Raw genomic sequence first — 14,323 nt, forward strand, 5'->3', positions numbered from 1 at the left:
CTTCCCACAGTTCTTCAGGATCTTGCCTTATTTTTTATACAAAATAAAATAGTGTATTTATTCACTAAATAGAAAAAATTATTTCTGGGTGGTGTTGGTGGACAGAGGGATGGTACTGTGAGTGGAGAGAGGGAGGGACGATGATGGTGGACACAGAAAGGGACGGTGATGGTGGACACACAAAGAGACGGTGCTGGTGACACAGAAAGGGCCGGTGATGGTGACACACAAAGAGACTGTGCTGGTGACACAGAAAGGGCCGGTGATGGTGACACACAAAGAGACGGTGCTGGTGACACAGAAAGGGACGGTGATGGTGGACACTGTTATAAATAGGAGTAAGTTCTATGGGGAATCTAGTATTAAATGGAAGTAGGGGCAGTAGTTAGAATAAAGATGTATCTCTAGCAGCGGAGATCAGCAAGGCCCGGCCCCCAAATAAAAGTAACAACAGTGAATATTAATTGGCTACAAGATAATGTCAGTCTAGAGGTTGATCATAGATCTCCTACACAGGAAGAATGGATACTCCTTTAACTAACTTGTTTATTAACCCCTTAACAACCCCCCATATACATTCACACCAATAACAATAATAACTTTACCACACTATCTTACGTTAAAAGCCTTGGTCCACATAAGCAGGATACAAGGTTTACACTGAGAACAAGCTAGGGTAAAGTACTACTATTGAAGAACCTGAAGCTTGAGGCAGCTTAGGGTAGTGAGACCACGTGGTACCCTAACACAACACAACACAACACTTAGGGGTACCCAAAACACTGGCAAATACTACCCCAGGTCTACACAAATCTTTCACTTCCAGAGTAGGCACACTTAACAACACCGTACTTAACTTAGTGTTACAGGTATTCAAGGTATGGGAAGGAAGGAGGAGGAGAAAAGGTAGAGGGTTGCAGAGCAGCTCAGAGGAGATCTCGACACCACGAACGCCAGCCAGAGAGCAGGCTACATCCAGCGTCCCATCCAGGGCTCCCGAGCAGGGTTGCCAGATCCAAATTGCTAAAAGTAGCGAGCTGACGGTCTAAAAGTAGCGAATTTGTAATAAGAGTAGCCCAATTTTTCGTTTAGTGACTGATACGGATTTCAAAGTAATCTATTTTGATATATAGAGTACATTAAACGATTTTAATTGTTTTATTAATATTATCTCTGCATATATGTATATATATATATATATATATATATATATATATATATATATATATATATATATATATATATATATATATATATATATATATATATTATATATATATATATTATATATTTAACCAATAGGATAACTTACCAATATTTACTGTTTGAAGCATAATGGGTGTGGAGTCCTTCCACGTCTTTACAGTTGAAGATTACCAAGATCTTGATCTGCATCCACAACCTCGTTCTTGTATATTGCAGACTCATATTTAAGCATTGACATGAGTGGTTAGAATGACGAGCAACAAGTTACATTTTCTTCAAGGTATGTTTTGATTCTCAAGACTGATGTCAAAAGCTCAAGTCCCATTCCCATTCAAGATTTCTCAGTTTAATTTTCACAGAAGTTACTCTCGAAATATCCGTTCAATCAGGGCATTACTAATTGGCAAGCTGTATATTTTCAGTGCAAACTCAGCGAGGTCAATCAGTATAGGATCGCCAGCAGTGTTCTTGACAGTTATTGTCTTGGTTTAAAATGAAGATTCAGATGTCGGAATTTGTCCCTTACAAATGTTGGACTAGTTAATGTTTAACGGTAGGCGCCACTGTCTTTCAATTTCACTAAGCTTAGATTGGTCAGCTAATACTAATGGAAGTTCTGAAAATGGTGGCCATGTGTGGCTAAGGCATATGATAGGTAACAGAATTTTCACCTTCAACATTACTTAGAATTCGAGAAAGAAGCTATTTGCAAGCTTTCATTAAAAAATTATCGCATCTTTCTTGAATATTTTGAAACTTTTCCTGGGTTATAAAATTGTTTTGTCTGTTAGTGGCCCGAAGTGTTGAAAATTCGTAACCAAAGTCAACTTTCTCCCGGGGCAGATACATAGAATTGTAGTCCAAATTAACATGAAGCTTTGCATGATGAGGACGAACGATTCTTCTGAGTATTCCAAGAGCGAAGTTTTCTAAGACAGTGTGAAGGCTATACTGATCTGCTTCATCTTTTGATAAAGTAAATTCATCCTATCAAAATCATTTAGGATTGGTTTGAGACATGTGAAATATAGCTTATTGGAGGGATCAGCGTACATTGAAAATAGTTGCCTTGCAACATATTTATCACAAGAGGAAAAAAGCTACTTGGTAATGAGTTGTTAGAGAATCCCACTGATCTAACAGCCGCTCTACACTACCGCTCCTTACCAACCATCGTCTTCCTGACAAAGGTATTAACTGTAAGGGATCTTTTCCATCATTTATCAATCTGGAAATTTCTAGATAACTTTCTCCCCTTAATGGAGATCTGTGGAACCAGGTGTAGCTTTTTGGGATAGTATTAATGACAATTAAGGTTGGGAAATCTATTGCCCCTGGGGAGGATTACCTTGTCTTGCGGTTACTTTTTCTTTCAAAGGTTCCTAGGATCAACGTCCCCCGGGGACAGTCTCTGACCAGGGCTCCTGCGGTAAGTGGTCTAGTCAATCAGGCTGTTGGACTCTGCTGTGATTTGTACAGATTATATTATTAAATCATAAATAATCATCATTGAGTTTCTTAATATTAATAGCCCAAAGTAGCCCAACTTGCTATTAAACTAGCCCAAAAAGTCGCAAGTATCGAAATTAAGAATTTGGGAGCGTGGGGCTCTCAAAAGTAGCCCAATTCGCTACTTGTAGCCCAACCTGGCAACCCTGCTCCCGAGTTGTTGTGGTGCCGGGAAGAGCCTAATTGATCGTGCAGCTATACACATTAAAAATCTTCACCGATGTACAATATTGTTTACTTTACTCGTTCTAAGGATAGTTAATAATTACTACAATGTTATACTTAATCTACAACAAGCTCAAGAGTCTGAATCCTTTGCGAGCAACAAGATTCATCTTACGTTTGGCAAGGAAGATACGAACAAATACACGTCGGCAAGCGTGTCAAATATATGGTAGTTTATTTAGCTCAATTTGACCTCTGGTTTCCAATTGAGGAACCCAGGGACGTAACAGACACAGAAAGGGACAGTGATGGTGGACACAGAAAGGGACAGTGATGGTGGACACAGAAAGGGACAGTGATGGTGGACACAGAAAGGGACAGTCATGGTGGACACAGAAAGGGACAGTCATGGTGGACACAGAAAGGAACAGTGATGGTAGACACAGAACAGAAGGGTGATGGTGGACACAGAAAGGGACGGTGATGGTAGACACAGAAAGGGACGGTGATGGTAGACACAGAATGGGACGGTGATGGTGACACAGAAAGGGACGGTGATGGTAGACACAGAAAGGGACGGTGATGGTAGACACAGAAAGGGACGGTGATGGTAGACACAGAAAGGGACGGTGATGGTAGACACAGAAAGGGATGATGCTGGTGACACAGAAAGAGACGGTGCTGGTGACACAAAGGGACGGTGCTGGTGGACACAGAAAAGGACGGTGCTGGTGGACACAGAAAAGGACGGTGCTGGTGACACAGAAAGGGACAGTGCTGGTGACACAGAAAGGGACGGTGCTGGTGACACAGAAAGGGACGGTGCTGGTGTCACAAAGGGACGGTGCTGGTGGACACAGAAAAGGACGGTGCTGGTGGACACAGAAAGGGACGGTGCTGGTGGAGAGAGAAGGGGAAGATGCTGGTGGACTGGGAGAAGGGCGGTGATGGACACAGAGAAAGAGATTGAGACAGAAAGAGCAGTGTGTGTGTGTATATATTATATATATATATATATATATATATATATATATATATATATATATATATATATATATATATATATATATATATATATACATATATATATATGTATATATATATATATATGTATATATATATATATATATATAAAAAGGGGCGCAGTGCGGCGAGTGTCCGGCCGGCCGGAAGACACCGTGCTGGAGCCACAGGTCTGGGACGCCATCACGACTATTACTTCCCCGCTAACACCCACCACTTGTGGTAACTCTTACCAATGTGGGCATCACTACAGGAAATTATGATGGAATATGGTGTGTGTGTGTGTGTGTGTGTGTGTGTGTGTGTGTGTGTGTGTGTGTGTGTGTGTGTGTGTGTGTGTGTGTGTGTGTTACAGGATGAGAGTTACGTTCGTGGTATCCCGTCTTCCCAAACCCTCTGTCAAATCACGCTTTGAAACTTCTGAGGATTTTGACCTCCACTACTTTCTCACTTAAATTGTTCCAACCGTCTACCACTCTGCAAAAGAAAACTCTAATATTATTTCGGCACCTTTGTTTCCTTAGCTCTAATCTATGACCACTTGTTCTTGAAGCTACCGGTTTCAGGAATTCCTCTTTGTCAATTTGTGCAATTCTCGTTGTTATTTGAAAGGGGGGGATCATATCACCTCTTTTTCTTCTATCTTCTAGTTTTGACATGTTTAACGCCTCTGGGTCTCTCGTAACTCTTGTTTTTCAGTCCCGGAAGTCATTTTGTAGCATGCCTTTGCACCTTTCCCAGTTTATTGATGTGCTTCTTGAGATATGAGCACCATACAGCTGCTGCATATTCCAGTTTTGATCTCACAAAATTCATGAAGTTTTTTTAGTATTTCACCATCGACGTAATTAAATGATTCCGAAGTTGGAAAGCGGCGCATACGCTCCTCTCACAATGTTCTTTATGGGTTCCTCAGGAGACATTTCTACTATCCAGAACCACTCTTAGATGTCTTTGTTAGAGTTCGTTAAGTCCTTTCCAAATAATTTGTAAGTTCTGTGGTCTATTTTTCCTATTACACATTCCATAACACTGCATTTATTCACATTGAATTTCATTTGCCCCATGGTGCTCCAAGCATTTATTTTATCTATGTAAATTTGAAGGACATAACAATTGTCTAGGTTTCCTAGGTTTTCCCCAATATCTTAGCATCATCAGCAAACATGTTCATATAATTCTGTATTCCTTCTGGTAGATCGTTTATGTAGACGATGAACATTACTGGTGCAAGATCTGAACCCTGTGGTACTCTGCTGGCAACACTCCCCCAGTCAGATACATTGTATCTGATTACTACCCTCATCTTTCTATCAGAACCATTTCCATCCATGTCAGTAGTCTTCCTGTCACCCCTCCAGCACGTTTCACATTCCTAAACAGCCTCTTGAGTGGGACTGAAACCATTTTTAGGTCCAGATATACACAGTCAACCCAATCACCATTTCTCTTGTAGAATCTCTGTGGCTCTATCATTAAAACCAAGTATATAAATGTGTGCATTTGTGCACTCACATCAATCCATCCTCTTAAAAATAACGTCACTTTTGGCTCGTATGCGTACTACGGCCAAATTTGGACGTAATTTGAAATGAAATCGACTCACAAAAGTGACGTACTGTCCCATTTTCTGTTTGAGTCGTCCGGCCTACTCGGTATGGTTAGAAGAGGAAACTTTCAATTTACGGTTTTCATAACGTTTTGAAACTTTATGAGAATTTCCTGCCCACCTAACCTACCAGAGGACCCTTAACTTACTGTTGTCAAGAAAAAAAAATCCCAAATTTATCTCACTTTTTCATTTTCAAATTACGTCCACTTTCGGCCATACGGGCAAACGGCCAAAAGCGACGTTATTTTTAAGAGGACAGGTTGAAGACATATCTACTTTACCCCGTCAGCTTTGTGACTGAGTGAGATTAGTCCTCAAAAGCTCCGAACGTATTTCTAAACATCTGTCAAACAAGTAGAGAGAAACAGAAGCTTAAACCTTACAATATAAATATTTTTACAACCCATTAGCCTTATTGAGTTACCATCCAAAAAGTGGATTACTTGCAGCTTAAATAAATCCACATTTAACCGGAGAGCGGGATCAGCAGTTTCTAGAACTGTGTCAGTGAAGCACTTTGCTAAAGACTTATGATATATTCGCAGTCTGCGCATGCGTTGCGCTCTCTTGCAGACATATAAGCTGAGCATCGCTTCTGTTGGACCTGACTCCAGCTTGTCCCGAAGGTATGAACAGACGACGCTCCACGGGGATATATATATACACAGAGGTGTACCCCGCTTTTCGGTGTACATACACAGTTTACTTTAGTCCTGGACTAAAGTAAACTCTCTATATACAGAGAGAAGCAGGATACATCACTGGGGTGCATGTATGCATGTCCCTTGGCAGTTATTGACCAGCACTTCGCAAACCCAAAATTTCGAACTCATAATACTTTATATATTATCTCAAGAGCTGCAACTTTCTAAACTAGTCAACTCACCGCTAATGTAACTTTAATTAATATGTGTTGTAAAGTGTGATTCTTCCAAACAGATCCAGGAGGTTAGCAACACTTCCCGGCAGTTGACCTGAACGGGAATTGATCAGGTGATGGAGGCTAATCACCTTGTGCTTACAGGTAAGAGATCTCTGGCTTGATTTTATTCCTAATAACGTTATTGTTTTATTTCCTAAGTGCAGTATCCAGTCTAAATATGCCTTTTCTCTTTTGATCTTGGCTGTGTGTGTCTCATCCTGTAATTACCTAAGTGTAGTTACAGGATGAGAGCTACGCTCGTGGTGTCCCGTCTTCCCAGTTCTCTTTGTCGTATAACGCTTTGAAACTACTGTTTTGGCCTCCACCACCCTCATACTTAGCTTGTTTCAACCATCTACCACTGTTTACAAATGGAAATTTTCTAATATTTTTTTCGGCACCTTTATTTCCTTAACGTGAATCTGTGGCCTCTTGTTCGTGAAGTTGCTGGTTTCTGGAATTCATCTTCGTCAATTTGGTCGATTCCTGTTAATATTTTGTAAGTGGTGATCATATCACCTCTTTTTCTTCTATCTTCTAGTTTTGGCATGTTTAGCGCCTCAAGTGTCTCCTCGTATCTCTTGTTTTTCAGTTCCGGAAGCCATTTTGTAGCATACCATTGCACCTTTTCCAGTTTATTTATGTGCTTCTTGAGATATGGGCACCATACAACTCCTGCATATTCCAATTTCGGTCTCACAAAAGTCGTGAACAGTTTCTTTAATATTTCACCATCCATATAATTAAAAGCAAGTCTGAAGTTGGAAAGAGACGTATACACTCCTCTCAATGTTCTTTATGTGTTCCTCTGGCGACAGCTTACTATTCAAAACCACCCTTAGGTCTCGTTCTTTATTAAGAGTTCTGTAATCCCTTTCCAAATAATTTGTATGTTGTGTGTGGTCTATTTTCTGCGATTCCACATTCCCTAACATAGCATTTATTCACAATGAATTCCATTTGCCCCATGGTGCTCTAAGCACTTATTTTATCTAGATCGATTTGAAGAGCATTACAATCACCTGCGTCTCCTATCTTCCCCAGTATCTTAGCATCATCCGCAAACATGTTCATATTATTCTGAATTCCTTCTTATAGATTGTTTATGTAGACGATGAACATTACGGATACCAGCTGGCTTGAGCACATTTTGCAGGTACTGAGAGACAAATGATGACATTCTGGGATTGTGTGTCAATACCGGACATCAGACCAGGGATCCAGAACGTTTGAGAGGCCCTGCAGTGGCACAGTTATGGCCGAGGTGCCAGAATCAGAATACGAGTAGTAAAGGGTATCCGAGCCTCCATATTATTTTTGTGTGATGCGCGAGGTGCGACAAGAGTTAGTTAAGTGAAGTATACGATGTACACTGGGCGTGAGCTCCTTTACCCCGACCGAAGAGTTAAAAATTAAGACGAGAAGCTGGCAGAGTGTGAAACAGATGGTTCCAGGGGTCTGTCAGTTGAGCTCTACATTCTTATTCCACCTGCTCATGGGGAAGCTAGGGACAGGTCCTCCGGGAAGCTAGGGACAGGTCCTCCGGGAAGCTGCCGAGATCCCCCGTTGCCCAGGTGTGCCAATCAACGGAAACGTGAAACAATTGCTAGCTGTCTGCCCGTCCACTTGAACGGGTCGGAAGAGCAACGGTCTTCCCTTTTGCATGCTCGTTTTTTGTTAACCCCGATGGTCTAAGTGATTGGATACCCTACCTTCACTCCGTTACCATATCCCAGCCCATAGTTTGACCTCATATCCCTAGTCACGCTGGCTTAGTGCTCTCTGATAATTATTTTATGACCTGCGCACTGTTCACTCTTACTCCTGCAGGAGCGCTCCTGGCGGTGGCGGTGGCGACTGTGGCGGGTCAGGAGGGCACTGTGGCTGTCGTGTCCATCCCTGGCGTGAGTGGTTACCTCGCCAACCCCTGTCATCTGCTGGCGCAGCAAGAAAATCACCAAGTTGACTCGCGGGTGACCTTCAACCAGCTGCGACAGGTGGCTCTTACCAATATCATCTTCGCTAACGTCACCCTTCACGCCATCCAAAACATTCTGGTCAGTTTTTGTCCCCCACCCATCTTAATTTACACAATTTCCTTGCGATATTTTTTTGTAATTATTCAATATCTTTTTTTTTTATGAAAGTCTCCGTTACTTCAGTGAATGCCTCCAATCCGTTAGTTTCTCGAGAGCTTTATTCAGTATCCCTTGTATACTGAATATAGGCTTATACCTTCAGTATACCTTTAACAATTTTTGTTAATACTCTTCACACGAAACATTTGAAGCCTCGTTCATCCTCTCTCTTTTTCTACCCACAGAATAGCGACTGCAACATTCCCTTCTCTCTCAACACACTGCCTCCAGTGCCCTCTCTCTACAACTTACAGGTGAGTCTGATGTCTTTCAAGAGTTTGTAAGTAGGTTTGTATACTTGCTGCTTCCATCTGCTGGGGGAATTTACTTGGTATTAATAATATGGGGTTATTTAAAAGCCTATTGCTTTGACCGAGTTACCCTAAAGGGAATTCTCACGGCTGTGTGCTAGGGTCAGCTTCTGTGGTTATTCTCTTCCATTTCTGTTGGGTCTGTCTGGCGGGAAGGTTGGTCGAGACTGTCTGTTCACGCCATTTATAATGGGCCGTCAGTGAATGCCGTCTTTTTTATGGAATTTGACATTAACTGTTGAAACAATCTGTTGGAAAATTAGTCGGGGTAACCCTTTGCTTCATCCACTGGAGAAAATCTGTCAAAAAGTCTGTCTATTAGAAAATTATGTTATGGGTAAAACGTTTGGCAAACGAGTCATTTGTTTGAAACGACCTATTTATGTCTGAGACCATCTTTTAATACCTAACAGGAACCCATTTTAGCACAAAATATTAAGGCCTTTCTTTTATCAATCCTGGTTCTGTGTCATCTTTCTGGATAACCAGCTAGTAGGGACGGTCAGCGAGATAATAGCATTGTTTTCTTTAGCCAATTGGGAGGGACACCAGTGATCAGCTCTCCCTCCCGTGAAGCCAGTTGGCTTGGCACTCATTTTTCCCCGAAGCAAGCTAGCAAAGGTATCTATACGAGTAATATATGAGCCATTAACCAATGTGTGGGGCAACTTGTGTGTGTGTACAATTACAGGGTTATGTAGCCTGGTTCTATTTGAAGTCTTCTTATACAGACTGAGCTATAGGGTCTCGTAGTATAGTTACCTTTTAATGAACTCGCAATGGGGTAGGGGGTCCCGGGTTTAATTCTGGTACCGAATAGAAATGGTTGGGCATGATTCCTTTTACCTAATACCTCTATTGATGTTGTAGTCAATAAGTATCCGGGAGTTAGCCAACTGTTGTGGGGGTTGCATCCTTGGGAAAGTCAGTAGTTCGACTTTGGGGGAGGGGACCTCGATATAAGCCTAAAGTATACATAAGTACACAGGCTTCCTGTCCCTGACATAACGAAATATTATTATTAAACACTCACATGGTGGCATTTACATCTGCCAGAAAACATTTCATATTACTATTTAAATAGTTTGCTCTTCAATTGTTCTATCCTCTTTATTTTTGTAATGATGCATATGTAATGCAACACCGGATTGCAACCTGTCAACTGTGTCCGTACTGTCCGTCAACACCTGTTTGTGTACCACCTTACAGTCACCTGTATGACACCTGTGTGTGTGTGTACCGCCTTACAGTCACCTGTATGACACGTGTTTGTGTGTGTACCACCTTACAGTCACCTGTATGACACCTGTACTCTTCCAGCGTCTCCCATATCCTGTGTGTGTATACTCACCTATTTGTACTCATTTGTGCCAGCAGGATCGAGCTCTAGCTCTTGGACTTGCTTTTCCTGCCATTGGTTATCTAATGCAATGACTCTCGGTCCATTTCTCTATCATAGCTGCTTTTAAAAATCTGAATGGTAGTTCTGAACTACCCTCACGCTAAAGCAAAACTTCCTAACTTCTCTATGACACATCTGAGTCTCAAGCTTCCGTCTGTGTCCCCTAGTTCTATTGTAACTCATTGCAAACATTTCCTCTCTTTCCCCTCGTCAATCCCTTTAAGTATTTTATACGTCTGTATCATGTCCCTCTCCCTCCACCTTTCTAACAGGTCAGGTTTAGTTCCTTCAGTCTGTCTTCGTACCTCATCCCTCGCAGCTCTAGGACGATTCTCTTTGCAAACTTCTTCTAACTCCCAGGTACCTATTTACTACTAGGTTAACAGGAGCATCAGAAGGGAACGAAACTCTTCCCATTTGTTTCCGCCTCGGCCTGGAATCGAACCCGTGCACTTAGAACTTAGGACTACGGCTCAGCCTTAGGAGCCCCCCCCCCCCCATCCCACAGAAGCTGTGGAGGGGCTCCCTGTGAGTGAGTGTCCGTACCTTACCCACCATCTAAATTCGACCATCTACCAAATATTGACCCCCCCCCAATGTTCACCACCAAGTGTATAACCATCTTCATGAACCATCTGTGTGTCTGTTCAGCAACAAGACGCCTTTCGGGTGATGCACCGGGAGTTCATCTTCCTGTTGGCCCACCTGTACTTCGCCATCAACAACACGGACCCCGCCACCACCACCTGCACCCACGAGACGCGCCTCTTCTCCGACGAGCTCCGGGGGTGAGTCCTACCACACCTGCTCCGGGGGCAGGAGCTACAGGGGCAGGAGCTACGGGGGGCAGGAGCTACGGGGGGCAGGAGCTACGGGGGGCAGGAGCTACGGGGGGCAGGAGCTACGGGGGGCAGGAGCTACGGGGGGCAGGAGCTACGGGGGGCAGGAGCTACGGGGGCAGGAGCTACGGGGGGCAGGAGGGAACTATGAACACAAAAATAAAGGAATTAGTATGTAGTTGTTGTTTTAGATTCAGCTACTCAGAACAAAATGTCCAAGTAGCAAGGGCTATGGTGAGCCCGTAGTGGACTTAGGAACTAGTAGGGGAAAGTACTGATGGAAAGTGTGCTCAGGGCACACGCGCACACAAACTAGGGCGACACGTACTAGGGGAACAAGGACTAAAATACATGTGTACTTAATATGTAGCGAAAGGGGGGAGGGGGGGGGGTTCTTGCTATGACACACAAGTGGTAACAATGGGGGGATGTGTACTGGGGTAAAAAAAACATGCTACGAGTTATTAGCGCTTTGATGATCAGTCCCTCTGGTGCCCCTAAGAACCTCCCTGGTGCTCTAACAGTCTCCCTGGTGAACCATCAACCTCCCTGGTGCCCCAACAACCTCCCTGGTGAACCAACAACCTCCCTGGTGCCCCAACAACCTCCCTGGTGCCCTAACAACCTCCCTGGTGCCCCAACAACCTCCCTGGTGCCCCAACAACCTCCCTGGTGAACCAACAACCTCCCTGGTGCCCCAACAACCTCCCTGGTGCCCTAACAACCTCCCTGGTGCCCCAACAACCTCCCTGGTGCCCTAACAACCTCCCTGGTGCCCCAACAGGCTGAGTGGGATGCTGGAGAACATCATGTGCCGCTTGACGGTGCTGGTGCAGAGTGAGAGCCAGCTGGCCCCAGCTGTGAGGGAGGTGACGAGTCTGCGGCTGCAGCACGAGGCCTCCTGCGGGGGCCGCAGCCTCTGGACGTGTATCTTGGCATCCCGCATGCGGCGCGCACTCTCCATGCTGCGGAGGGTACTACTTCAACACGGCCGCCACAACCACTCTCCCGCCAATAACAGTGTGGTTGGTAGACCTGGTGTTATGTGGGTGACAGCCCTGGTGTTATTGTGGGTGGCAGCCCTGGTGTTAGGGTGGGTGGCAGCCCTGGTGTTATGTGGCAGGCAGCCCTGGTGTAAGTGTGGGTGGCACCCCTGGTGTTAGTGTGGGTGGCAGCCCTGGTGATAGTGTGGGTGGCAGCCCTGGTGTTATGTAGGTGGCAGCCCTGGTGATAGTGTGGGCGGCAGCCCTGGTGTTATGTAGGTGGCAGCCCTGGTGTTATGTGGCAGGCAGCCCTGGTGTTATGTGGCAGGCAGCCCTGGTGTTAGAGTGGGTGGCACCCCTGGTGTTAGAGTGGGTGGCACCCCTGGTGTTAGAGTGGCTGGCACCTTAACTGGAAATGTAAAACACTGCCCGTTAAAATGTTGAAGGTCCTGTCAAGGAACACACACAGTACTGTATAACTTCTTAATTTCAGTAAATCTGAAGATAGTTCAATGTTTTTTATTTTATTGGAAAATATCTTAACATTTTTTGAGAAAAATTGTGGTGTAAATGTGTGGTATAGTGTAGTGTGGTTGGGGATCCATTATTCTAACCAATCAACTTTTTGTTCTGATTTAAATTTAGACAAGTAAGAAATCTTCACAAAGCCGGCCACGAGGAAGCAACAGACTAGCGGCTGTGTGTAGTGGGACTCGATTTACTAATGTGAAGACATTGGTGAAACTAGAGCCAAAATATACTTAAAATTACTTTAGAGAAACGTATTATAATTTCCAGATCTAAAATAAGCTCTGAAAATTCAGAACAACTTAAGTCGTTTTGCGCATCAGCATCGCTTCCTCGCTGGCCTGAGAACGTTTCGCATATAATTATGGATGTTACAAGTGTCTTCTCTCCCTGAATTAATAATGAAAGAGGATTGCTTTCTCCACAGGTGTCCACGCAACAGAAGAGGTTTTCCCAGAGGAGGGGTCCTCCCTATCCTCGCCAAGGAGTTCCTCTGGACTCGCTTCACCGTCGACCTTCTGCAGTGTCCATGCTCCCACTCCGTGAATACCAACCTCGCACCTACTCCAGTGATTCTCAAGCCTTCAGTTTACTGGACTATAACGTTCAGGAATTGTCTAACGCTTTGTCATCTCCCAACAATCTCAACGGCTCCTCTAACAGCAGCCCTGGTCTCTTTAATGCTGCAGGTCCTCACGACGGGTCAAACTCTTACAGCAGCCATGATTATTTACTTCCTGCCGACTCTTGGCACCATTTTGGCAGTGTCATCAACAAATTCAGCGGCACCTCCAACCTTCCTGACTCTTCCAGTAGTATGAACTACATTAATACTGTGACAGTATCCCCATCTCGCCTCTCTCCCAGGGGCAGCGTTTTCCCTCCCAGCTCCACTGACCTGCGCCAGGCGCTTGCCAACCCTGCGAGTTACTTCCCACTTCGCGGTTACTTTTTGAACCAGGATCGCGCCAAAGATCAACACATGTACAACATCTCGGGTTCCTCCAACTTGAACTCTTTTCCAAGCAATTCCTGGGACTCCGGATTCCTCTTTCACTCCAACATTCTCCCGAAGTCCTCCCATCCTTCCACCTACTCCAACGTCTCCTACACCAACAAGCCCAATTACTTATACACCTCCTCTTACTCCATAAATAACCCTTATTCTTACCCCTCCATCGACTTTAACAGCAGACCATAACAGGTATGCCAGCAGGAACACAGCAATAGGAATCCAGTTTTCTTTGCCTGTAGTCAGTCCTTGATGATGATAATGATAACGGTTATGAAAACGATGGTGATAATGATAACGACTCCGTTTCACTCTTGAATCATCACATAATGATATCAATGTCTTTGTGTGTGTTCCCTGATATTGGGTACGTCACGAATATCAAACGCTTAGGATCCCTTAAATAATGAGTACTGATCCTTCAGCCTTTAAGAGGTGGCACTATGTTTGCTCGTGTTAAGTATATACTTCTGCTAGACGAGTCAATGTTCTGAATTTTGCTTCTCCACGTGTTGAGAGAGTGGGAGGGTCGGCGCGGAAATAGAAAACTGGTTGCACGCGTCAATAAGAAAACAAAATGGATAAAGTATGTAGTTTGAAATTTGAGTTGAGTTTTCCTCAGAAAACATAGGTTTTTAAAACTGTAAACTTAATTCCATAAAAGTTATTGTTA

General features: G+C 43.9%; 1 protein-coding gene across 2 annotated transcripts; it reads left to right on the plus strand.

Moving 5' to 3' along the window:
• The first annotated feature begins 6,452 nt into the window (after window positions 1-6,452).
• Window positions 6,453-14,323, plus strand: LOC123757727 (uncharacterized). 2 transcript variants are annotated; one of them, XM_069327171.1, is made up of 6 exons: window positions 6,453-6,539; window positions 8,268-8,494; window positions 8,761-8,829; window positions 10,940-11,076; window positions 11,912-12,152; window positions 13,066-14,323. In XM_069327171.1, the coding sequence occupies exons 1-6, from the start codon at window positions 6,512-6,514 to the stop codon at window positions 13,837-13,839; spliced, it is 1,476 nt and encodes a 491-aa protein (XP_069183272.1). In that variant the 5' UTR covers window positions 6,453-6,511; the 3' UTR covers window positions 13,840-14,323. The 2 variants fall into 2 exon arrangements, with proteins under 2 accessions (XP_069183272.1, XP_045597529.2); XM_045741573.2 differs by lacking the exon at window positions 6,453-6,539 and having other exon boundaries at window positions 7,575-8,494.

The sequence above is a fragment of the Procambarus clarkii genome, chromosome 19, assembly GCF_040958095.1.
Source record: "Procambarus clarkii isolate CNS0578487 chromosome 19, FALCON_Pclarkii_2.0, whole genome shotgun sequence".
Lineage (NCBI taxonomy): Eukaryota > Metazoa > Arthropoda > Malacostraca > Decapoda > Cambaridae > Procambarus > Procambarus clarkii.